This window comes from Phocoena sinus, chromosome 1 (genome assembly GCF_008692025.1).
Source record: "Phocoena sinus isolate mPhoSin1 chromosome 1, mPhoSin1.pri, whole genome shotgun sequence".
NCBI lineage: Eukaryota > Metazoa > Chordata > Mammalia > Artiodactyla > Phocoenidae > Phocoena > Phocoena sinus.
The window spans coordinates 48,392,534-48,418,203 of record NC_045763.1 but is presented as its reverse complement, the minus strand read 5'-3'; the positions used below and the strand labels follow the sequence as shown (position 1 = coordinate 48,418,203).

Sequence of the window (25,670 nt, the reverse complement as noted above, 5' to 3'; positions counted from 1 at the left end):
GCAATAATAGGTACCATTTTTAAACTCTTACTACATGCCAGGCACTGGGCCACCTGATCACACAGATTGTTTCATTTTATATTCATAACGACCCTAAGAAATATTACTGTCATTGTCTCATTTAGGGAAACAGGAAACTGAGGCATGAAGCAGTTAATTTGCCTGAGGATCACATGGTTGATAAGTGATGGAGATGAGATTTGAGCCCAAGGAATCTAAATTAGAACCTTTTTCAGCAATTGATGCTTATCGAGTGCTCATTAGAGCCTGAGCATTACACTAAATATTTTCTGTAGATAAGTTCACTTATTCCTCACAATTACTCTATAAGTCAAATGCCATTAATACCTCCAGCTTAACAGGTGAGAAAATTGAGACTTGAAATGATTAAATTATCTGCTGGTAATCACACAGCTAATAAGTGACAGAACCCGTATTTTCAAACACTAAGCTATCCTAATATCCTGCATTAAAGGGAAAACTATCTACTTAAACACTTATCATGCAAGATGTACTTGGAATTAGTCTCAAACAAACCCTTGTTATCATTCCTATTTGGGTCTTGAAAAAACTAAGGCTCAGAGAAATCAAGTACCCTGATCAAGGTCATGCAACTGTTAACTGGTAGAACCAAGATCCCCACCCAGATGTGTCTGACTCCAAAATCTGGATTCCTTGCTACCATCTGCCGGCATATTTTTTCATTCCATAGTCCTTGATCAAATGATGTTTGCTACTTACGATCCCACCTAAAACTGTAAACCATAATAGTAACTACTGTTTAGACCGTGTTTTATTTATCACATGCTTTTTAGAGTTAATTCTCATAAGAGCCTTTTGCAGTAGTTTATTATCCATACATTAGTTATGGGAAAACTGAGACTCAGAGATGCAAAGTTTTAGCTTTTAAATGGCAGGACCTACGTGAAAAGCAAAGACATCTTTGCAAAAAGAACTCTTTTTACTACCGCGTTGCCTAATGGCTTTTAAATGGGGCCATGAGATGCTACTGGCTTCTCACCAGCAGGGCATCAATAGAAGTCATGTTTTGTTAAGGTCTTTGCAGAGCCCTTTCAATATGGCCCCAAACTATAGAATCATGAACTTTTAGAGCCTTGAGGGCTATTAGTTTACTTTCTATTCCAGGCATGGTTTCTATTACAGCATCCCTGATGGAGGTATCTTATCAGATTTACTTAGATTCCTTAACTGCTAAGAAACTCTATCTCATGTTGCATTTTGAGAGACATCTCTCCCAGGAAGCTGGCCCTCCCAGGCAAACTCGTCATGTTCTTCTTGCCCTAATGTGTGTGTGTGTGCGTGTGTGTGCGTGTGTGTGTGTGTGTGTGTGTGTGTGTGTTAGAAATATAATGTAGAAGGAAAATAATGTAATGTAATGTAATATAATATAATGTAAATATAATGTAATGTAATGTAGAAGGAGTACACCTCACAATTCACACCCAGGCCATCTGCAAATTATCTAAACTCTGCTTTCAAAATATGTCCCTAATCAGTCATATTCTTTCATCTCCATTCTTTGTTCCCTACCTGGATGTCAACAAGTCTTCTAACCGTGCTCCCTGAGTCCACTCTCAACGCATGTAATCTGTACTCTGTATAGTAGTGGAACGACCTGCTGACACAGAGATTAGACCATGGCAGTGCCCTGCTGATAACCCTGCAGTGGTTTCCCGTTTCACTGCAGACATGGTCCATACTTCTTACCTTGACCAGCAAGACGCTCTGCAGCTTCTTCCAACCTCAGCTCCCTCCATCCTCCCCTCACCCGCGGGCTTTAGCCACACGTTGCTTATTTCAGTTCTCAAACATGGCAGGCCGTCCACTCTGCCCAGGACATCCTCCCTCTTTCTTGTCTTTGGAGTCTCCTTCTGAATGTCTCTTGGACCTTATCCCAGTTAATCCCAGACACTTTCCCAGATAACCCTAAACTAAGTGATTGTCTTCTCCTTTTCCACTCACAGTTTTTCTCTATTTCTACGACCTGTTCATTTTCTAGCCAGCTCTTATCACAGTTTGCAATTTTATATGTATCTATTCATTAGCTGACTCAACAGAAGTTATTAAGGCCAGACACTGTTCTAGGAGATGAGTATATAACAGTGAACAAAACATATGAGACCCCTGATTTCGTGGAACATGCATACTAGAAGGAGGAGGTTGACAATAAACAAATAAGCATGTGAGCGTGGTAATTACAGAATATATAGTGATGTTCTGAGAATTAAAATAGGGTGCTATAACAAAGAGGGACTTGCCACATGGTCAGAAAAGGCCTTTCTGAAGAGGGGGCATTTAAGTTGAGATCTGAATGATTAGAATACAGCTATGAAAACATCAGAGAGGAGGATAGCCCAGACAGAGAGAATAGCTAGTACCAAGGCTGTAGGCTAAAATAAGCTTGCTGTGTTAGAGTGTGAGCGGGACAGCAACGATGACAACAACAAGAAAAGAACACAGAGAAAGAAAGAAAGGAAAGAGAAAAAAGAGAAAGAAAAGAAAAAATGCTATCATATTCTAGCAGTGGCCAGATGAGAGATCATAGTTGTTTGGACCAGTTAGATGGTAATAGAGACGTGGACAGATGCCACATGTGCTTTAGAAGTAAAGATGACAGGTCTCACTGATGAGGGGCAAGAAGTAAAGGAGGAACCAAGGATGACATCTGGGGTTTTGGCTGTTTATTTAGTTTCCTCCCCTAGATTGTGAGCTTTGCAAGAACCGGAACCATGTCGATTTTGTTCACCTGGCACATGATACAAACTCAGTTAACATGGTTGATGAATGCATGTCTGAACGAACAAAACTATGGAAGAATGTGCAGAGGAATATCAGGGCAGGTTTCAGGGAGGTGGGGCTGCCCATACAAGTTCAAAAGAATGAGTTGAAATCTGTCAGGTTGGCAAGACAGGAAAGTGCTTTGGAGGCTGACAGCACAGCATGTGCAAAAGAAGGCAGGGAACGTACATGAATAGAATGGTGTCACTGAAGTACTTGCCCTGTCCTAGGTAAATTATCAGCTCTGTAATAGGGCCAGACTCCAGAGCAGCCAGATGGTGAATGCACTATTCTCTTTGTCAGATCTTTATACAAAGACAAATAATAGGAGCTCCAAAGAAGAGGTGAAGGAGAAAAAAAATCTAAATCCAGAAATTCAAGCCCCAATCCATACTGATTCCTGTAGAAGGTAGAAAGCTGTCAGCAGCAGCCCTTGAGGAAAGTCTAGGGTCCCACTGAAGTCTAACATCACCTCCCCAACATCCAAGACATCCCCTGATTTTTGATGGATGGTTTCATGCTCTCTTTGGGGGAGAAGCATTTTATCTAAAGAACACATTAGAAGAAAACAGCCTCGTGCGTCCTCTGGGATGAACCCATAGAGAATCTGAGGCAAACCCAAGGACAAAAGATCCCCCCAGAGCAAACCAGCCCGTGTGTTCACTTAAATCATTCCATTCCAAGCTCAGCTCTTTGAGGACATGAATGTATACCACACGGGGTATTTCTTAGAAACAAGCACTTGATAGAATATAAATATTGTTAAAGTCATTAGATCAAAGATACACAGAGAGAAAAAAGACATTGAAAAAGGGGAGAGAGAGAGAGAGAGAGAGAGAGAGAGGGGAAAGGGAGTGAGAGAGAGGATGAGAAAGCGACAAAGAAAATTAGACAAACATCAAACATAGAAGGGTGTGCATGATTCTATCTGTCAAAGGGAAAGAAGGTAGATGTTTTTGTTCTTTGTAGGTTAATATGTAAATGACATTCTGATTTATTAGCAGTCTCCAGCAGATGAGGTGATGATTAGCACATTTCCATATTTATAGAAAAGCAACACTAACCTTCCGGATTTATAGAAAATCAGCTCTTCCCAAATAGCAAATTGTGCTATTATCGACATATGGTTTTCTATAAACAGAGCTGAGGTAATTATCCCTGGGACAATTCGTTAGTGGGCTCCTTTTGAATATTAACCACATTGGAAGCCCATTTCTGCCTCACAGATTTTAAAGAGGAGGGGCTCGAGATACCCCAGGCAATTAATTAGTAATCCACCACCAAAGACGGAGCCTAAATGAAAGGGTCTACCACAGCCATGTGGTGGAAAGACCCCAGGTCCAGGGCTCTGACGCCAGCTTCCTGCAGCCCTGGGCCAAGTAATTAACGTCCCTAAGGAGCCTCAGCCTTTCTGGGGCTAAAACTAGAATTACACTAACCTCCAAATGTTGTCAAGAAAATTAAATGAGAATGTACGCAACAGTCCTGGAACTTAGTAAGTACTCAGCAAATGTTAGCTCTTTTTCCTTCCTCATGTTTTTGAGTGACTCTAAAAAGATCCACGTGAATTAACTTTTCCAAACTCTTTTTACACTGATCTCTCCTGAACTATTTATTTTGTATCATGACTCTGTCCATGTCTTTAACTGGCAAAATTTTCTTGAAGCAATAATTTATCTTTGCTACCTACAACCCACTATGATATTTTTTATTCTGTTCTGTGTTGTTCAAAATGTTTGTGTTCCGTACATCGATATCAAGACCTACTATTGGAGAGACACAGATGTAGAGAACAAATGTATGGACACCAAGGGGGGAAAGCAGGGGGTGTGGATGTGGTGCTGGGATGAATTGGGAGATTGGGACTGACATATATACACAATATGTATGAAATAGATAACTAATAAGAACCTGCTATATAAAAAATAATTAAATAAAATAAAATTCAAGAAAAAAAAACCTGTAAAGTTCTCCCACTCAAAAAAAAAAAGACCTACTGTTGGGTTTCAATCTGCAGTTTGTATTGTGCTACAAGATGTTAAGGACCGCATTTAGATTTGCTCACCTTTGTATCCCTAGCACAAACACATAATAGATACTCAATAGATATTTGAATTATAAAAGAATGGATACATGAATACATGGATGAGTTAATGAATGACCCTAGCCAGGAATCTAAGTTAATGCCGGCTTTCAAACTCCACGTCTTGTTTTGCCCGCTCACCCTGCATTGAGTGCTAAAGAGGCGGAAGATTGTCAGACATGATGCTTGCTTTCAAGGATCTTGCTATCTAGATTAGGAGAGAAATATTAACATTTGGAAAATTGTTTTTAAAGACTAAGCAGTGTGGAACTGATACGAATGTGTTGAAGGAAGGAAGTGGCCAGCCTGGGCTGGTGGAGGCAGGGAGACTCCAAGAATCTGTATTTAAAATGTTTTAACATTTTAAATAGCAAAACCCCAGAGATCCTTTATTATTGAAGAGGTAACTATGGTGCGATAGAAGACACGTGGTTCTGGAGAACTAGACAAGTCTGAGTTCAAATCCTGTTTGTAGTGCTTGCTAGCAAGTCATTTCACCCTTCTGAACCTCAAGTCCCTGTAAATAATAATACTAATGCTACCTTATAGAGTTGTCATGGAGGCTAAATGAGTTCACGCGTGGCTGATAGCGCCTAGAAAATTGCAAACCATGTCTGGCGTACGCATCGAACACTGCGTGCATCAAGCACCCGTTCTACTTACCAGCTGTTTCCATTCTTTCTTTGTTAAGCACCAGGATATATTCAAAAATGCCGCCCATCGTTCCAGACGTTATGTAATGGGTGCCGTAGTCATCGATGAACTTGGCGTACATGCCGTAATCGTACTGCTCTGGAAGTTCCAGTAATGACTGCAGCATAACTTCATCCAACATGATATTCTCCCTCCTCATCTTAAAATGAGCAGTCTGCACCTTTGTGAAAATTCTCATGAAGCTATATATCTGCCAGTAACAGCAACCGCCATTGAATGGAAGAAGAGAACAAAGAGAGTATACATTTTACTACATGAGATCATGCAAAAGGGCAGTATTTAGTACCTGTGGGAAATATAAATATATTCACATGTAACTGTATGAACATAAATACATATAGCAGAGTATTATTACATTTTGCAAACACATATTAGACACCAGCCTGGCTTCTTCTCCCACGTCTGCATCTCTGTTCCCACTGCCCCTGTCCAGGTCAAGTTCTCATCAGCTTTCACTGGGTTGGTTACTACAATGTGTTTCACTGTGCTCCTGTCCTCTGTCCGGCCCCCAGTCCAACCTCACCTCCATATTTCTCCCTGCTCTAATTAAAGCACTGCATTATGCAACCTGCTACACAAATATTAGGTACCCATTAAAAATTAGGCTTAGGAATATTTTGATGACATGAGGAAATGCCAATATCACTTAATTTATTAAACAAATACCTTTCAGTGCCTACAGTCACATGCATTATGCTAGGTGCACAGGACATGATCTTGAATGAGATAGGCCCCTGCCCTCATGGAGATTACATTCTAGTGGTGGTCTTGTACTGTTCGGTAATCAAGAAAAGCAGGATCCCCAGGACCAGGGTGAGGTTGGATGGGTTTAAGAGGAGGGGGGTCATGTACGAGCCTTACTTGCAGGGAATGTAAACCTTGATCCAAAGTGATAGTGAAAGTTGGAAGAAGCCACCTGCTTTTAGAAAAGTCCACATGAGTCTGTGACAGTCAGATCTCAGAACAGTAGCTTATTCGTGGCAAAGCTCCAGAATGTAATTTATATATATATAAATTTTTAAAATTTATTATTTATTTTTGGTTGCATTGGGTCTTTGTTGCTGTGCATGGGCTTTCTCTAGTTACAGTGAGCAGGGATTACTCTTCTTTGAGGTGCGGGGCTTCTCATTGAGGTGGGTTCTCTTGTTGTGGAGCACTGGCTCTAGGCATACAGGCTTCAGTAGTTGTGGCACACAGGCTCAGTAGTTGTGGCTCACACGCTCTAGAGCACAGGCTCAATAGTTGTGGCGCCCGGGCTTAGTTGCCCTGTGGCATGTGGGATCTTCCCGGACCGGGGCTCGAACCCGTGACCCCTGCATTGGCAGGCGGGCTCCCAACCACTGCGCCACCAGGTAAGCCCTGTAATTTATATTTGTTGAGGAAGTTAATTTTTATAACTGTATTTTCATCATCCAAAATAATGTTTTGAGCCCTAACTAAATCCCCAGTTCTGGTATCAGTGTCTTGAGGCGTTTGGTAAATTTCTGATCAGTTCAGTGAATATTTCTCCAGCTCCTGATTACTTCTCCATCCTCATCACTCCCTCCTTTCCCTTCCCACCTGTGCTTCAGCCAGCAGAAGTCCTTTCAATCCCACATTTGTGTGAGGCCGTCTCTCGTCTCCAGGCCTTTGCACATGCTGTTTCCCAGACCTAGAACAGCCTTCTGTTAACTTCTGGCCCCTTTCATCTGGACAACTGGTACTAGTCTTTAGATCCCAGTTTAGACAGACTTCCTAACTTCCTCAAGGATGCACTGTCTGACCTCTCCGGATAATAGGCAGTTAATGGTAAATGTTTGATGAAGAAATGAAAGATTCATTAAGCAGGCCAGCCCTCCAATCTACTTGGAAAAGCCGGGCTTGCTTTAGAATTCTTCCAAGTCTGGTTTAGAGGGCTTGGCTGTTTCTCTTTAAGACATTACCCTTCTACGTGTTCCCCTCTGTGCTCCAGGTAACCATGAAAAAGGATGGGGAAAGTGATAAGAGTACTAGTCTTATCGTGCAATTTTATTCCCTTTGTGATGATTCTGCGTGGGCAAGCGTAAGAAGAAAAACAAACATGATTACTACTGATCAGACATGTCCAATTACACAAGCAAATGAAGGTTCAATTACTACTGTACTTTTCAATGCAGTTAAGGTAATACGTGTTCAGCATAGATTATGGAATACTGGGTGACACGGGCATTATGTTTTAATACCTTCTGATTATACTTGCGTAACATATTCAAGACCGAACTGCCTCGTGACCCAGATACACCTGCAGTCACAGTAAATGGGCTGACTGCAACGCCCACACCAATGGTCACTCCAGCCGACACAGACTCGTCATTTTTCACTTTAGAATAAAGGTCATTTGCATCATCGTAGGACTCTGAGGAGACTGTAGTATCCGCCAGGGCCTGGAAAGCATCACATAGATGTTAGCCTTGTGCACTAGCGTTATATTCCAGTTCATACTTAATATTTAAATCTTTGCTTTGTAAAATAGCCAAAGTTTCAGATCATTATAAATAACTCTCTTAAAAGGCTATTCCGAATTGATACGAAAATACAGAAAATTCAGCAATGCTTAGTATTTCGTGGTACTGCTAAAATATTTATTTAAACACACACACAGACACACACACACGATTCTGATAAAATGCTATATTATTTTGAGCATGTATTTCTTTCCAGCGGGCTTATCCTTCTTGAACAGATGGTTGCTTGGCTCTGCAGTGGAGAGATACAGAAAGCCATGTCTAGGCGTGGACCTGGGAGGAAAGGGGCAAAGGCATGCAGGTGGTGATAGTTCTAAGCAGAGGTATGCTTAGGGACCACCCACAAGTGTTTGGTTATTTCATTCCAGGATTGCATTTCTCTGCTAGCTTGACCTGAGGCGTGGTCTCGTGAGCCAAGGAAATGAGGGTTAGGAGCCTATGAGAGGTTTGCCCTGTAATCACGAGAGCATGTGTTGAGATGGAGGCTCCATCAGTTTGGGTCCTGAGAGTCTGTGGTGATGAGAGTTTCTTTTCCACCTTAGGAAGGATGAGTAGAATAAGTAGGGCATTGATGCTTCAAAGCACTGAGATTTCAGAATCCTTTTTGCCACAGCATAACCTAGTCTATCTTGCCTGACACGTAGGCCCTAGACTGTCCTCCAGTTTAGAAAAATGGCACCGTCTATGTCTTCCAGCTCGTAGACGGAGCCTGATGGCAGAGGTGGAAGTGGGGTGGGGAGAGCCAATTTCTTTTTTTTAAACTGTAGTTGACTTACAATGTTGTGTTAGTTTCAGGTATACAGCTTCAGATTCTTTTCTATTATAGGTTATTACAAAGTATTGAATATAGTTCCCTGTGCTATACAGTAAATTCTTGTTTATTTTATATATAGTAGTGTGTATCTGTTAATCCCATACTCCTGATTTATCCCTCCCACCCCCCCTTTCCCCTTTGGTAGCCCTAAGTTTGTTTTCTATGTCTGTGAGTCTGTTTCTGTTTTGTAAATAAGTTGATTGGTATTATTTTTTTAGGTTCCACATATAAGTGATATCATATAGTATTTGTCTTTCTCTGTCTGGCTTACTTCACTTAGTGCGATAATCTCCAGGTCCATCCATGTTCCTACAAATGACAACATTTCATTCTTTTTTATGGCTGAGCAACATTCCTTTGTATATATTCAACACATCTTCTTTATGATGGACCTTTAGGTTGCTTCCATGTCTTGGCTCTTGTGAATAGTGAGAGCCAGTTTCTTAAAAACAGACTCAGTTAAGCCTGGCCTTATCCTCTGTCAATATTTTTCTCTTGAGAAACTTGGGGGAGGGAGGATGTGACTAGATAACTGTTCAGAGTACTGGCATCCTATCATCTCTCTCTATAGATAGAATGTGGATGATACATAGATAGAATTTGCATAATCTAGCCTCCCTTCTAAAAGACGTATAGCCAGGCTTAGTTCAGATAGATCTGGATTTAAATCTCGTCTGGGCTTACCTACTGAGCCTGGCGCTTTATCCCTCTAAGTCTCTGGGGTTTTTAATATCTAAAATGGGCCAATAATAATATCTGACGCATCGTCTTGTGATGAGGGTTCGGTGGGAGAATTTGTGTGAAAATAGAAGAGCTGACACATGGTAAGCCTGCAGTGAGGTTTGCTGTGTAGACGGCTTACCCAGAGGGTGAGGGATGAAGAAAGGAATGGCCAGGAGCAGGCTCTGGAGCTCGTTGTGAGCTACAGGCTGACCAGGAGACGGCAGAATTTTAAAGGGAGAGACTCTTAGGGATCATCAACAGTTTGCAAGCACTTTGCAATAGCGGAACCCTTTCTTCCAACAAAATCATGGACAGAAAGTCAAGAGATGAAGGTCACCAGTGAGGACCAGCTCCCGGTGAAGCAGGAGCACAGTTCTCAGAACCCCCAGCCACCTCCTGTCCTGCCCCCACTTTACATCTTAGTAACCTGGGCCCGCGGAGGGGCAGTGAGCTGCTCAAGGTCTGATTTACATCTATTCTAATAGAGTCAAAACCTGGAAATAGGTCTTCTGACGAGCAGCCTAGAAAATCAGGCCCCGAATCTATTTTATTGACTTAGGACTGGAGCCGAGATCTAGCAGGGGCTGGTCCCATTTACAGTATGCGGCTCACTGGCCCTGCCGTTGCCCCTTCAGCACTAAGCATGCGCGAGGGCAGGTGCAGTGGGACCTTCAGCCACCAGCAAACCCCACAGGAAATAAGGTCTTCCAAAGCAAGGCAGCTATCTCCACCAACAGCTTCCCCTCCCTGCACCCACCCAGTGGCCTGTGAGCACCCCTGTTCAGACTTACCTCAAAGTGGTACTTCAGGAAATTGTAGGGTTTCCGGAAGTACTTCTCATCATCTCCATAGTAGAGACGCTCACAGGTGGGGTCATACCGAAGCTCTCTCCATTCCCCGTTGTATACGGTCTCACACTGGCCCCCATAATACCTGACATCGTATACGCTCTGAGCTTGTTTCTGGGTCAGAACATTATACCTAAATTGAAAAGGCAAGCAGCTTCTGGGAGAGAGCATTGGAAGAGCAGAGATGGCACAAAATATCCTCTGGACCATGAGTAGCTGGTGGGCTGAGCAGCACTTCTCAAACTGTGTTCTGTGGAACCCCAGATTTCCTTGAAGTACCTTAAGGGCCACTTTGGGCAACAATGGGAGACTGAGTGGACTGGGCCAGGGCCCCCAGGTTCCCTTAGACCAGATCAGCCAGACAACTCCGTTCAGCATCTATAACAGTGCTCCCACATGGGAGGCACCTCTAAATATTTGTTGAGTAAATTGAAGAAGAATATGCATGATTATCAAGAGTCCAAGCACGGGAACCAGACAGTCTGGACCCGTTTCCTATCTCTGCCACATCTAGCTGTGTGACCTTGGGCAGATCATTTAACCTCTCTGTGCCTCAGTGTAATCATTTGTAAAAAGCAGCCAACACTACTGCCCTCACAGAGTTAAACTATGAGTTAAAACAAGAACAGTACTTAGCATATATGAAGTGTTAAATAAATGTCGCTGTTGTTTTTGTTAGTATGATTTCAGAAAAGGTTTTGCTGCTAAAAAATAGGTTTGAAATATTGGGTGTAGTTCATAGTGGTAAGCTGATGATCTAATCCTCAGAAAGGCCTTGGCGTGGAGGAGGCACAGTGTGGAGGTCAGGGAGACGCCTGCTTAATTTCCAGCTCTGTCATTTACTAGCTATGTGACTTTGGACACATTCTAGAAACTTCCTGAAGCTCATTTTCCTCATTTGAAAAACAGACATAGTAAAACTACCTCTCCTGGGTTTTGTGAAGTCTAAATGAGAGTATCAGAATAAAACAGAAGTACAGTTGATAGTAATACTTCTTTTCCCCTAGCCCAATACCTTTCCAGAAATATTTCCCATACTTCCCTCTCTGGGGTATTTCAAATCTATCTGCCCAAGTTCTCTGTTTTAGGTCATGGATGGTTTAACCATATTTAGGTAAAAATCATGTGAAACAGGTGAAAATCTGCTTTAATCTCATACAAAGAGAAAGTTAACCGAACAAAATCATTGAAAGTTGGCTAAGAGTTATAAGACCTAACAATCTAAGCCTCATATGTTGTGGATAATAAAATGATTGCTTGTCTTTGCCTCTCAAACTCCTACTCAGCCTTTAAGACCCAACTCAAATGTTGCGTCCTCTGTATTGCCTTCTTTGATTATCCTGGACAGACGATTGTCCTTCCTCTGTGTTCCCATGGCATTCAGTGATCGCCTCTGGCATGGCATTTGTCATGTTCATTTATGTCCTCTGTGAAAGGGCACAAAGGTAGATGAGCAGGGGAAAAACTGTGAATAAAACCTACTTCAAAGGAATAAATGGATAATTGTAGAGCCACCTGGCATATAGTAGAAATTCAATGTAAGTTCACTTCCTTCTTCTCTTCCTTTCCCCATCTCTTTCTTCACATTAGTGGAAGTGATGTAATAATAGCTATGATGAATTGAATACACACTATACCAGACATTTAGCATACATTAACTTTCAACCTCATGACAATTTTGCAAATGCAAAAATTGAAGCTCAGAAAAATTAAGTACCTTGCCTATAGTCATAGCTGGATTTTTTTCCTAGATTCTTTTTGACACTACAATCTGGGTTCTTAGTCTTTACCCTGCAGTTTCTATCTTTCCCCCTGTGGAACATGTTTCTGCCTGTAGCTGATAAATACAGCCCTCTAATGGGCCAAAGAAAAACTCTAAAGAACAATAAGCCCTAAGATTGTAATGTAACCTCTAACCGTAAGTAAAGCCTGTATATATTTTTAAAATGTGATTGCAGAAGCCCCAGTGAAAATAAAGAGAGACATTCTACTTTTCGGAATTTAGAAATATTCACACATGGGTACAAAATTATGTACGTAAGAATGTTCATTGCAGCACCGTCTATAAGAGAAAAATGGAAAACAATCTAATTATCTTTCAATAGGAGGTAGTTAAATAATTTATATAGTTATACTATAGGAGAATTGGGAAATCTTATTTTATTTTTTACAAAGGGCCAGATAGTAAATACTTTAGGCCTTGTAGGCTGAGTAGGTTTCTGTTGCAACTACCGAACTCTTCCACTGTAGGGCAGAAGCTGTGTTTCAATAAAACTTTATTTAAAAATAGACAGCAGACTGAATTTGGTGTTCAGGCCATAGTCTGCTGACCCCTGTTAAGGAACACTATGCTGCCTAGAAAAAGACAACAGAAGATATGGGAGGAAAATCTTCAAAATATATTATTAAGTGAAAAAAGCAAGTTATGGACAATATGTAGTCTGATCACATTTATGTAAAATACACTTATGTCTATAATGCACAATACACCTGATAGGCACACCTTCCATACAGTGTATGTTGTCAATGCATTTTTACATGATTGTGAAATCATGTAACCGGGGTCAGCTCTAGGGAGGGAAGAGAGAGAGGGTGAGTGGGTGGGACCAGGTGAGGGATAGTGAAGGAAGAATTTCAGTTTTTACCTCAAATAGGCATTACTTCTGTAACAATAAATAAAAATTAAAAACTGGGAAATGCCTAAATTAGAAAAAATAAGATATCAGGAAAGGCCTCTGAGATCTTGAGATGAATGAAAAAACCACCATAATGTCAGCTGCTGGGAGTGGAGGTGGGCCCATTCTACTGGTTTCAGTGTTAGGTGTGGCAAAGCACACGAATCAGCAAGTACCTTTGAAATCTCCTGATTGAATCACATGAGAGCAGGGTCATGGTCTGTGATATTTTTGTCAATTACGAGGGAATTGTTTTTCAAGTCAAAACCTCAATATTTCATGCTTGTAGTCTGTTTATCCCACAGTCACTTTCAAAATCAACAAGAATCCCCTTTTATTGGTGTTAGAAGCTGAAATATGTTCTCCCAATATTTGTATGTTGAAGTCCTGACTCCAAAAACCTCAGAATTTGACTGTGTTTTGGTGATAGGATGCTTTAAGAAGTAATTAAGTTAAAATGAAGTTATTAGGGAGGGCCCTAATCCAGTAGGACTGGTATCCTTCTAAGAAGAGGAAGTTAGGACACAGCCATGTACAGCGGGAAGACCATGTGACGACAAAGGGAGAAGACAGCCATTCACAAGCCAAGGAGGGAGGCCTCAGAGAAAGCAATCCTGCTGAGACCTGATTCTGAGACTTCTAACCTCCTGAGAAAATAAATTTCTATTGATTAAGCCACTTAGTTTGTGGCACTTCATTATGGCAGTCCAAGAAAACTAATATTATTGGTCTAAAAGAAACAGGAATTTGATCATCTTTTCATACGTGTGTGTCTACATGCATTTACAGGATTCTGTCCTATCTTGTAGGAAATCTTATTTTTTTTTAATTTAAAATCTTATTTTATTTTTTACAAAGGGCCAGATAGTAAATACTTTAGGCCTTGTGGGCTCTGATCTGAACGTAATTAAACCTCAGTGAATGAGAGCTGCATTTTACAGCACCCACACCTGACCCAGAGTGGGCTGCCATGTGGCTGGGTCACTGTGTGATGAGTACTGTCTCTCTCTGTTTCCTCATCTGTAAAGGTCCAGTTGGTCATATTGATTTGTTTCACTGCGATCAATACTCAGTGAGAGGCTGTTATGGGGAAAGCTCTGACATAAGGGCTGAGGAGATGAAAAAGGTGAATCAGAGCAGCCTCGGCCCTCAAAGAGTTTATACTCAAGTCAGAGGACAAGGCCCAAAGCAAAGTGTCAGGGAACTAACAATACCATGTGTCACTATGAGTGTGGCCCTGTGCTGGATGCTGGAGAAGCAGAAAATGATGAGGACCCCTTAGCCTGGGGAACAGATGTCTCTGCCCTGTCGGATAAGTCCTGGGAGAGTAGGACACACAGGGATGCTGGGAACAGTAGGAGGGGACTAAGCCAGCCTAGACAGTGTTGAGAGGAGGGGAGGGGGTGTCAAAAAGACCAGCTAGAGGAGGTGATGCCTAGGTGTCTTAGCTGGGCTGTCATAGCAAAGTACCATACCCAATACAATACCCAAGTCTGGATGACTCAAAGAATAGACATTTATGTTCTGTCAGTCCTGGGGGCTAGAAGTCTAAGAGAAAGGTGCCATCAGGGTTGGTTTCAGTGCGGCCTCTCTTCCTGGGTTGCAGATGGCCACCTTCTTGCCATAGCGTCACATGGCCCCTTCTCTGTGCACATGGTGAGAGGTGAGAGAGAGCTCTCTGGTGTCTCTTCTTTTTACAAGGACACCAGTCCTATTGGATTAGGGCCCCACCCTTATGAGCTCATTTGACCTTAATTACCTCTGTAAAGGCCCTATCTCTAAATACGACCATATTGGGGGTTAGGGCTTCAACATACAAGTTTTAGGGAGATACAATTCAGGGCACAACACTAGGCAAAAAGTTAACCAGTTAGGAATACAGGGAAGGACATTTCAGAAAGAAGGAACTAACTTTATGAAGTGAGAAGAAAAGAGTATGATGTGTGCAAGGGACTAAACATGAACATAAGGTGCACAGTGAAGTAAAGTTAGAATTGAGGCTGATTGAATCTCAACAGATAAAGAAACTGGCCTGAGAGTTATAAGCCAGCAATGGCAAAGCGGAGATTCAAGCCCCACCCCATCTCACCCTAAGGCCTTGGTTATATCAGCAACCACAGTGCAAAGCAGAGTAAGAACAGGGCTACTGGAAAGTGCACTTGGGCCAGAGAAGTGCTGTCTTTTGGGGATATTGGAAGCCTTCATGGAAGGTGTAGCCTCTTAAAAGGGCCTTGGAAATGGAACTGGGGCAAGAGGAATGAGCAGTAGAGTGGGAAAGGGTGAAAGGAGGACCCTTGGGCAGAGACATAAAGGGGAAAACATGAGCTATGTCCTGTAAAATTCATATGTTGAAACTCTAACCCCTCGTGTGGTGGTATTTGGAGGGAGACCTTTGGGAGGCGCTTAGGTCATGAGAGTGGAGCCCTCGTGAATGACATCAGTGCTCTTATCAAGGAGACCCCGTAGAGCTCCCTAGCCCCTTCCACCATGTGAGGGCACAACGAGAAGTCTGCGGCCTGAAAGAACACCCTCACCTGACCAGGCTAACACCCTGATCACAGACTACCAGCCTCAGAACTGTGAGAAATACATTTCTGTTGTTGATAAGCCACCCAGTGTGTGGTATTTTATTAGAGCAGCCCAGATGGACTAAGCCACTTAGAGGGATAGTGAGGACGGCCTCACAGGATACACTCCAGAGAGATTCCCCACAAAGACCCTCTTCTTTCCCTGAAACTAATACTCATGATTGGAGAGAAATCATGCCCTGCTCCCGACAGCCAGCCGGCAGCGACTCACCCCGAGGCCACCCTCTCTGATCCTGGAATTGGGTCATACTGGCTGCAGTCATCTTCCAAGACCCTGATGTCTTCACAGTTGTCCTCATCAGAGCCATCCAGGCAGTCATTGTCTCCATTACACACCAGGTGGCGTTTCAGGCAGCGACCTGAGGAGAGGCCGTGGATGCTTCTAGAGTGTCTGGGACTCCTCCCCCTCCCTCATGACCTGCATCCATAGTCACCAAGTCCGTTCCACCCCTGAAATAGCCCTTCGATCCTCCCAGTCCTGTTCCATCCTCCTTCCATCCTCACTGCCTCTGCCCTCCCTCCAGCCTCCATGTCTCTCACCTGTAGCCCCCCAGCTCAGACCCTGCCCCAGGCTTGCTCTCTCTAATTCAGTCTCCACATTGCAGCCCCAGGGATCTTTCTAAAATTCCAGTCTGGCCATGTCATCCCTTGCTCTGCATCCTTCAGGACCTCCCCATTCCTCTGCTTCCAAATGTCACTGTCTGGCCCCCCGTAACCTACCTGGCCCATCCCCTGCCTCTCTTCCCAAAGCACTTATTCTGGGCTCGTTGTGAGTCCCTAAATCTCTGCGTTTTTGCACATTCTGTCTCCTAGCAAACTCTTTTTCATTTTCTAAGTCTCAGCTCAAGTACCATGTTGAATCCTGCCCTGACTGCCCAAAGCGGATTTAGGCGCCCCCGCCAGAGTCCGTACATTGGACCCTGTACATACACCCATTACACTGGCTATCACAGGACACTGTCATTGATTCCTTGTAGGTCTGTCTCCCAAAGAGACTAGGAGTACTCTGAGATCAGGCACAAGGACTTTTCACCTCTGCATCACCAGCAGGTAGCACATTGTCTGGCCATCATATGTACCCAATCAGCATTTACTCAATGAACGGATGGATGAGTGAATTGTACCTTTTCCAACTCAATGGGTGTTCCAGCAAAGTTGCCTCAGATTTACTTGGGCTGCTGACTTGGCTTAAAATTCAGCTTCCTGGGTCCCATCCCAAACCCCAGAACAACAACTTCTAGGGGAAGGGCTCAGGAGCCTGCATTCTAACAAGCTCCTGGAGAACTGTTTTGCATATTAAGTTTGACAGGCACAGCTGTTATCCTTCTGAGATGCTACTCACCTGTCTCCTTACACTGGAAATCCTGTCCACACTGTGCTTGCTTCACACAAGCTGTGGGACTGTGACAGCTGGCTTGGTCCCAGACAGTCCCACTGCAGATGGTTCCCCCGAACTTGTTAGGCTGCAGGAGGCTCCGGTATCTGTACTAAATCAGATTTGGAACCAGACACATTCATTGTCTATCAATCAACTGAGATCAGTGCAGGCAGGTCTCAGCTTAACATAAGGCATGACTGTCTAATGATTGAGAGCTGCCTGCAAAGCTGTCTTTTGCAGGGATGAGTGATCATAAATGGCGGTGTTCAGCCAGAGGTGGCACTGTCACCAGCTGGAATATTGAGTAGGGCCTCCAAACATCAAATGAGAGGTTTGGACTAGTTATTTCTAGGGTCTTCCTACTTGCTAGGAACAACCTCTGTCTCTCCCTTCTGAAGCCAGTTAGTACCTATTCATCTTTCAAGACTCACAGTTTACCTCCTCGGGAACAGACTTCCCTAACTAAGTAATAGATTCTCAGTTCCCTATGTACCCTCTCTCCTAGCACTTGTCATATAAGGTTGTGATTGATTGTCCACTTCTTTGTTTACGTTTCTCACTAGTTTAGGGACAATTTGCACATAGGGTTAGGGTCAGCAAAGGGAGGGCCACGTCTTATTTGGCTTCATATACTTGGCACTTGATCTATGGTCAGTTACATGGTAGTCACCTTTAAAAAGATGTTTATTACTTTTCCTTTGAAGAATTTCTTCTGGTCATGGCATTTCCTCTTTCCTTGTGGCATGTCTCGTATGGTTCAGGTGGGGGTGACGTCACCCCCTCAGTCACAGGACGTGTGGATGTGAACGAGGCAGGGCAACCAGAGTACCAATCATGTGCCAAGTTGCAATGATTGGTTCATGACTCGACCTTAGGGCAAATCATAGTCATCTCTGGGAAGTTTCTTTCAGAACTATTGGAAAAGATAGTTTCTTTTTAGCTGAGGTTGCTGGGAATTGTGGGTATCAAGTGGTCATCTTGCCTATTATAGAAAGAGCCCATCCAACAATTAGAGAGACAAAAAGAGCTCTGAAGACATCATCTGAGACCCTGTGTCCAGCTCTGACTGCAGATGAATAAATACTTACTGAAGGAAGGAGAGAAACAATAAAAATGCATACCAGCCTTGGGCTCAATGTTTTTATGACACTGTCTTCTCTAGGGTGTACAGTGTTAGATACTAGCGTATCAGGAAGAAGCCGAACAGTAAGACATTCCAAGAAATTGAAGTTCCATCCCTGTCTTTAAGAAGCTTAGAGATGGTTGAGGGGATAAAAAATATAACAATATAAAACATGCTGTATGAAGAGCTTCACACGGAGTGTCAGTCAGCACCATATTTTCTGCCGTCTCTTAGCCCACAGGCCCTAGCTTCAAAACTGTTAATAAGTAAATAGGAAGGCAATGATTTGAGAAGTAAGCGAATTGAGTTCCTGACCTGAATCTATTTATTACTTGCTGGGTAAAGTTATCAGAGCCTGGCACTTTCTGCCTCACTTTCCCAATCTATAAAATGAGGTGGCTTAGTTGACCTCACTAATCACAATTACTTAGGATTCCTTCACCTATAGTTGAAAGAGCACAAGCATGAGATTAGACCAACTTAGGGCCAAATCCTGGATTCACTGACCAACTGCCCATGAGCAAGTTACTTATCTTTTCTGAGCGACCACTGTCTAGTATGTAAAATGGGTATGATGGGACCTTACCTCGAAAGGGTTTTGTGAGAACTAAGTGAGAGGAGGTCTGAGGACACACCTAGCCCTGGGCCTGGCATATCACTGGTGCTCAATAAATGGAAGTGGTTTCCGCATCATTATCAGTGCAGCCTTTTCCAGATGCTTCCAGGGCTGAGTGTGAAGCTTCCCCTCCATTTCCTCTTGCCCACTTCTGCCTACTTAACTCCCTCTTAGCAAAGAGGCAGAGGTAGCAAAAGGAAGTGAGGATCCAACCTGCCCATTTACCTTCCCTGACTTTTAGTTAATAACAGCAATAAAAGATTTGTAAACTAGGTGAAAAGAGATTATAATTAGCGATCAGTATGGGAATAGGAGGATATTTTCATTTTCTACCCACTCTCTTGCCCTACAATGCAGTAAATAAAAGAGAGCTCATCATACAAATGTATAGCCAATTCTCTTTCTCAACCTTGAAAAAATTCATCAGTTATAAGACCTGAAGTTACCATGATGGTGATGATGGTGATGGTAGCTACCAGTTATTGAGTGCTTACTATGGCCCAAACCCTTTACATTCTTTATGTCAGTTAATCCTCACAAGTCTAGGGGGTTAAGTACTATTAATGATCCCATTTTAAGCTGGGTTAGAATTTCAGTTCTGCCACTTATGGTATATGTGTCACTGGGTAAATTACTTAACGCCTCTGACCCTCGGTTTTCTCATCTGTAAGATGAGAGATGAGAATGTTCTGAAGATTAGTGATAACACAGGTAAAGGCATCAGCATTCTGCGTGGTTCTGGTATGCGCTTAGTAATAATAGTTATCAACATCGTCATCATCCTCGTAGCCAGCTGTTGGGCTACTCTGGAAGGATTATGACTGAGTCGGAATTGGATTAGGTGACGTCTAATATCACTTACTACTCTCCATATAGCTCCGGGAGAGGCAGGAGAGGCATAGAGCTCAGGTTCACGGGCATTTTGGAATCAGACTGACCAAGTTTTAAATCGAGGCTCTACCACATTCTTACTGGGCAAACTAAGCAAAGGGATTGAGTGGTGTCTGTCACCTACTGTTGGCTGTGAAAGTCAAATAAGAAGATGATTTATTTAAAGCATTAGCACGGTCCTTGGTATACAGAAATTATTTAATAATAGCGACTATATATTGTCATTATCATCCTTCCTGTGGTTTCTGTACTTGGAATGATGGTGCAGACATGAGGTTCATTCCCACCCGCTCCTTATTTTCTAGGTTTTTATCAAATAAGGAAGACATTGTATTGCAGAAAGGTTGGTGAGGATACTTCCCTAGGGACCTCTCCGTGCCATTACCCGTGGTTGGTATCATTAAGACATAATTTTCTTTTCTAGCTAGTAGAAAATGTTTCTTTCCAGAAATGCACATCATTGATTGAGTGATTTTGAGAGGAAGAAAAATATTAATAGAAAGAAACTCAGATGGTCTTTCAGTTAAAAAATTAACAGAATTTAATTATTTTAAGGATTACTTTAAAGACACGTGTCTTTTTGAGTCCCTAAGAAAGTAATAAACGTTGATTTAAACTGTAAGTCATTCACCTGTGCTATCTGCTATCTAAACAGCAGCACAAGAGAAAAAGGTAGCTTTAGGATGCTGTTTAAATGTATAATAGGTTGACTAAAGGCCATGCAAAGAAATTAAGTCCTAATCCTTGAAAGTTGTAAATGTTATCTTATTTGGAAAAAGGATCTTTGCAGACATCATTAATTTGGAGAAATTACTCTGGATTATCCAGGAGGACCCTAAATGCCATCACAGTGTCCTTATAAGAGGAAAGCAGAGGGAGATTTCACATAGACACATAAAGGAGACACAGAGAAGGGAAGGGGTGATGCAGACAGGAGCAGAGATTGGAGCAAGGCAGCCACCAAAAGCTGGAAGGAGCAAAGAACGGCTTCTCTCCTAGAGCTTCCAGAGAGAGCCTGGCCGTGCTGACACCTTGATTGCAGACTTCTGGTCTCCAGAACTCTTGAGAGAATACATTTCTGTTGTTCTGAGCCAACCAGTCTTTGACATTTGTTACAGCAGGCTCAGAAAACGAATCCAGGATGTCAAAGCAGAATGAGAATTGGGGGCCAGATATTTTTAAACTGGGACATCTAAGATTCTTTGGCATATCCTAGAGATGGGAGAGGCAAAATCATAAACTTTAGCCTTCAAAGTTGAATAAACTAGCTCCAAATGGTGTTCCTGCCAGTGTCCTCAAAACTTCACAGGGCACTTTTTTTTTTTTTTTTTTTTTTTTTGCGGTACACGGGCCTCTCGCTGTTGTGGCCTCTCCCGTTGCGGAGCGCAGGCTCAGCGGCCGTGGCTCACGGGCCCAGCCGCTCCGTGGCATGTGGGATCCTCCCGGACCAGGGCACGAACCCGCACCCCCTGCATCGGCAGGCAGACTCCCAACCACCGCGCCACGAGGGAAGCCCCACAGGGCACTTTTGCATCTAACTGAGGAGGGGGTCTGGAAGCAGGAGGACTATCAGTGAGAGAAGAGCAGGGCTTGATTCAAGGCAGTGGGAGTGGGGTTGGAGAGGAGGGCACAGATAGGAAGTATAGAAACAGCTCACATTTATTGAGCACTTTGTGCCAGATGCCATGAAAAGCACTTTGCATGCATTACTCATTTAACGCTCTCAATAACTCTATGGTGTAAGTACTGTTTCAACTCCCATTTATAGATTAGGAATCAGAGGCACAGAGAAGGTAAAAATTATGTCCAAAGTAACACAGCAAATAAGGTGCAAGCCAGAATCTAAGCTGCAGAATCGAAGCTAAAAAACAGGCTTGACAGCAATAGGCTAATAGACAAGGCTCGGCAGTGATGTACCACGTCTGGGCTGCACCCACCCTGGGTGCATCCAGTGAAGGCATGTGTCGTCTGCAGAGATTTTAAAATACTAAGAAAACAGGGCTTCCCTGGTGGTGCAGTGGTTGAGAGTCCGCCTGCCGATGCAGGGGACGCAGGTTCGTGCCCCGGTCCGGAAGGATCCCACATGCCGCGGAGCGGCTGAGCCTGTGAGCCATGGCCGCCGAGCCTGCGCGTCTGGAGCCTGTGCTCCGCAACGGGAGAGGCCACAGCAGTGAGAGGCCCGCGTACCGAAAAAAAAAAAGATAAAATACTAAGAAAACAGAATAGAAGTTAGTCTTCTTTCTATTGTCACCATGAGCCAGTGATTCTGAACAAAGACAGAATTGTAATACTCCTCCCTGACAGAGCCGAGTGCTCTCAACATCCCCCTTATGCCACTGAGTTTAGCAATCATCTTGGACCAATTAAAACCACTTAGATGGGCAAGATAGATACACATCTGTTCATTGGGCATGTCAGCCTTTTCAGTGCATGAAAGTGAAATCCTCAGGAACACCCTGTGTGACACGCTTTGGTTTATCTCAGTTCCTCATAGGTCATGGACAGCTTGGCATTTTATTCCTAAGCCATTGGTCCCTCCAGATGACCCTCGTTGGAAGGTAATACATAGGCCAGCACCCAGAGTGGCCAGTTGGGATCAGTGTGCCCATGCCCGGAGTGCCACTTTTCTGCATCTAAGCCGTAACATACACATCTTTTGCAACCTCATCCAAATGCCTTACAAACAAAATCACAAGAGGCAGAAATAAGTTCCACCAGCCACGTGTGTATGGCTTCTGAATACCCTTTTCTCCCCAGGCCTCTAGATTTATAGACGTGACTGTTTATCTCCATTTGAATGCCTAGTACACAATTTAAATGTTAAATGCTCCCAAACTGGTCATAAATGTCTCACCTTTTTCTCCTGGCATGGAAAGCAATCTGTCCACTCTCCCCAGTTGCCCAGCTGGCAGGAAACAGCTGTGGGAGTAGAACTCTGAACAGCCCGACTGACTCTCCTAAAGAGAGAAGAGACCCCTTGCTTCAATTTTTTAAATTTTTTATCGTGATCATTTTAATTTTTGTAATTATAAATTCAAAAAGGTCTTTTAACATGACAGTATCTTAATAATATGAAAACAGGTGCTGAATTTTTCTCCAGCTTTATTGAGGCTTAATTGACAACAATCGTATGGTATATTTAGGATGACCAACGTGATGGTTTGACATACATATACATTGTGACATGACTATCACAACCAAGGGAAACACATCCATCACCTCCCATAGTTGCCTTTTTTTTTTTTTTTTTGGTGTGGTAAAAACACTTCAGATCTACTCTCCTAGCAAATTCCAAGTGTACAATACACTATTACTAACTATAGTCACTATGCTGTGCGTCAGAACCCCAGACCTTTTTCAGCTGATGACAGAAAGTTTATATCCTATGACCAGCCTCTCCCCATGTTCCTGACCCCACAAGCCCCTTGTAACCACTATTCTACTATCTGGCTTTATGAGTTAGACTTTTTTTAGATTCCACATATAAGTGAGATCATGCAGTATTGTCTTTTTCTGTCTGGCTTATTTCACTTAGCATAATGTCCTCCAGGTTCATTAACGTTGTCACAGATGGAAGGATTTTCTTCTTTTTTTTATGGATGAACAGATGCTAATTTTTTAATTTATAAAGGTTACCCCTTGATTTGGGCATCTGGGTACCTGTAGCTGTAGAACATGAACCAGTATCACAATATATATTCCCTTAGCCTTAAAGTTATCTGGAAGTGGGAGTGGGGATGGAGCAGGGAAGGGAGAGGAACGTCCATAAATGCAGTTATTTTTACTTGGAACACTGGGCTGTAAGGGTACTTCTAACACTAGAATGATTCTATCTTCCTTCTTAAGAATTGCATGTGCTGTTTTTAAAACAAAAGTTATATGGCCTAATGCTCTTTTCTTCCCCAATATTTTATTGTGGTAAAATACATGTAACATAAAATTTACATTTTACCGTAACCATTTTGAAGCTTACAGTTCAGTGGCATTAAGTACATTCCTATTGTTGTGCAACCATCACCAGTTTCCATCTTCAGAACTCTTTTCCTTTCCCTGCATCAATTTTGAGATGTAAAATTTAAGCAACAACAGCAAAAGAGTTGTGCACGTTTTCCCTCCGATCATTTCCAGTTTTAAGAAATGAAGAATAGGGCTTCCCTGGTGGCGCAGTGGTTGAGAGTCCGCCTGCCGATGCAGGGGACACGGGTTCGTGCCCCGGTCCGGGAAGATCCCACGTGGCGTGGAGCGGCTGGGCCCGTGAGCCATGGCCGCTGAGCCTGCGCGTCCGGAGCCTGTGCTCCGCAATGGGAGAGGCCACAACAGTGAGAGACCCGCGTACCGCAAAAAAAAAAAAAAAAAAAAAGAAATGAAGAATAAAAATGTGTTGTGCCTCTACTGTATGCAGGGATGATGCTGTAGTACTTCAGAACTCATGCTAATTATGCTGTGAACTGCTGCACGCGATGAATGATGCCCCCTATGCTGAAACCCCAAACAGGAAGCTCTAGTATCATCAGGAAAGTGATGTTCACCTTTATCACTGGTTCTCAGACTTTGGTCCCAGGAACATTTTATACTCTAACAAACTATTGAGGACTCTGAAGAGCTTTTGTTTAACGGGACTGGGTCGATCGACAGTCACAGAATCCAAACATCAAAACTGAGAAATTTTGAAATATTTATTTATCCATTTAAAATTACAACAAAACCATTACATGTTACCATATATGTTTATTTAAAAATCCATTTCCAAGAAACATAATTATTGAAAAGAGTGTTACTGGTTTATGTTTTTGCAAATCTCTTTTGATGTCTGGTTTAGTAGAAAGCAGCTAGATTCTCATTTCTGCCTCTTCATTCAATATGTTGCTTTATGTTGCTTTGGTTGAAATCTATGAAGAAACTCCAGCCTCATACAGTTATGTAGTTGAAAAAAATTATGTAGTTGAGGAGTGTTTTAATAGTCTTCTCAGATAATTTTGGATGTTCTTTGATGCTACACCAAATCTTGAAAAGCAGTCATTTCTTAAATGTTAATTGCACTTGGAACCTGAAATCCTATCAATGAATGTTTTATACTCTGTTACATTAAAACCCATTGATCTATGTATCCTTTAAATGTATCTGGTACCCATACATGATTTTTATAACATCAGACATTGGAAATTTACAAAACAATGGTTCTCTGAGTGTACATGTCTTAAAAATACTCACATTTCACTATAACATATTAATAAGTCAAATTTATTAATATTACCAGTGATCTCAAGTTCATGGTAGTGAATATGTTTTCCAAAATTTTAATTTTCGTTTGAAAGCCCAAATTTTGTCATTGGTAACAAATAATGCCGTTTGTTTTCCTGGAAACAATAGGCCCTCTGCTCATTTTTGAGACAATGTCTGCCAAGTATCTTAGCCTGAATAACTATAGTTTGTTTGGCAGTTATTCTGTCAAGTAAAAACAGTGTTCCAGGAAAAAGGCATCAACACTGACTTACAACTCAAACAATTGTTTTTTCTCAAGAAAAAACATGTACCGTACCCTCATACTTAGGTACAGTAGAAGTTCTTTATGCATCTTTTCTATTTTGCCACAAATAATATTTAAGTAACATGTATTCAAAGATTAGGTTTTAATAACATTAACAATTTAAACTATTTTCAGAACTTTTCTAAGTGAAACAATTTCTTTCCTGTGAGTTTGGTGTCAATGCCTTGATTTGTATCAAGGCTACAGTAGTTTTAGCAACCATTACTTTTTTTTTTCTTTTTAATTTTTGAATTTTATTTAATTTATTTTTTTATACAGCAGGTTCTTATTAGTCATCCATTTTATACACATCAGTGTATACATGTCAATCCCAATCTCCCAATTCATCACATCTCCACCCCCTGCCCCCGCTGCTTTACCCCCTTGGTGTCCATATGTTTGTTCTCT

At 42.3% G+C, this 25,670-nt stretch overlaps 1 protein-coding gene across 1 annotated transcript in view; it reads right to left on the bottom strand.

Moving 5' to 3' along the window:
• Positions 1-25,670, bottom strand: part of C8A (complement C8 alpha chain) — a 65,026-nt gene that overhangs the window by 23,067 nt on the left and 16,289 nt on the right. Inside the window, exons 2-7 of the mRNA XM_032650596.1 lie at positions 22,590-22,692; positions 17,070-17,214; positions 15,939-16,086; positions 10,408-10,597; positions 7,798-7,998; positions 5,546-5,786 (exon numbers count right to left, since the gene is read on the bottom strand). Of these exons, the coding sequence (XP_032506487.1) occupies positions 5,546-5,786; positions 7,798-7,998; positions 10,408-10,597; positions 15,939-16,086; positions 17,070-17,214; positions 22,590-22,692 (1,028 nt within the window). The remainder of the gene's footprint in view (positions 1-5,545; positions 5,787-7,797; positions 7,999-10,407; positions 10,598-15,938; positions 16,087-17,069; positions 17,215-22,589; positions 22,693-25,670) is intronic.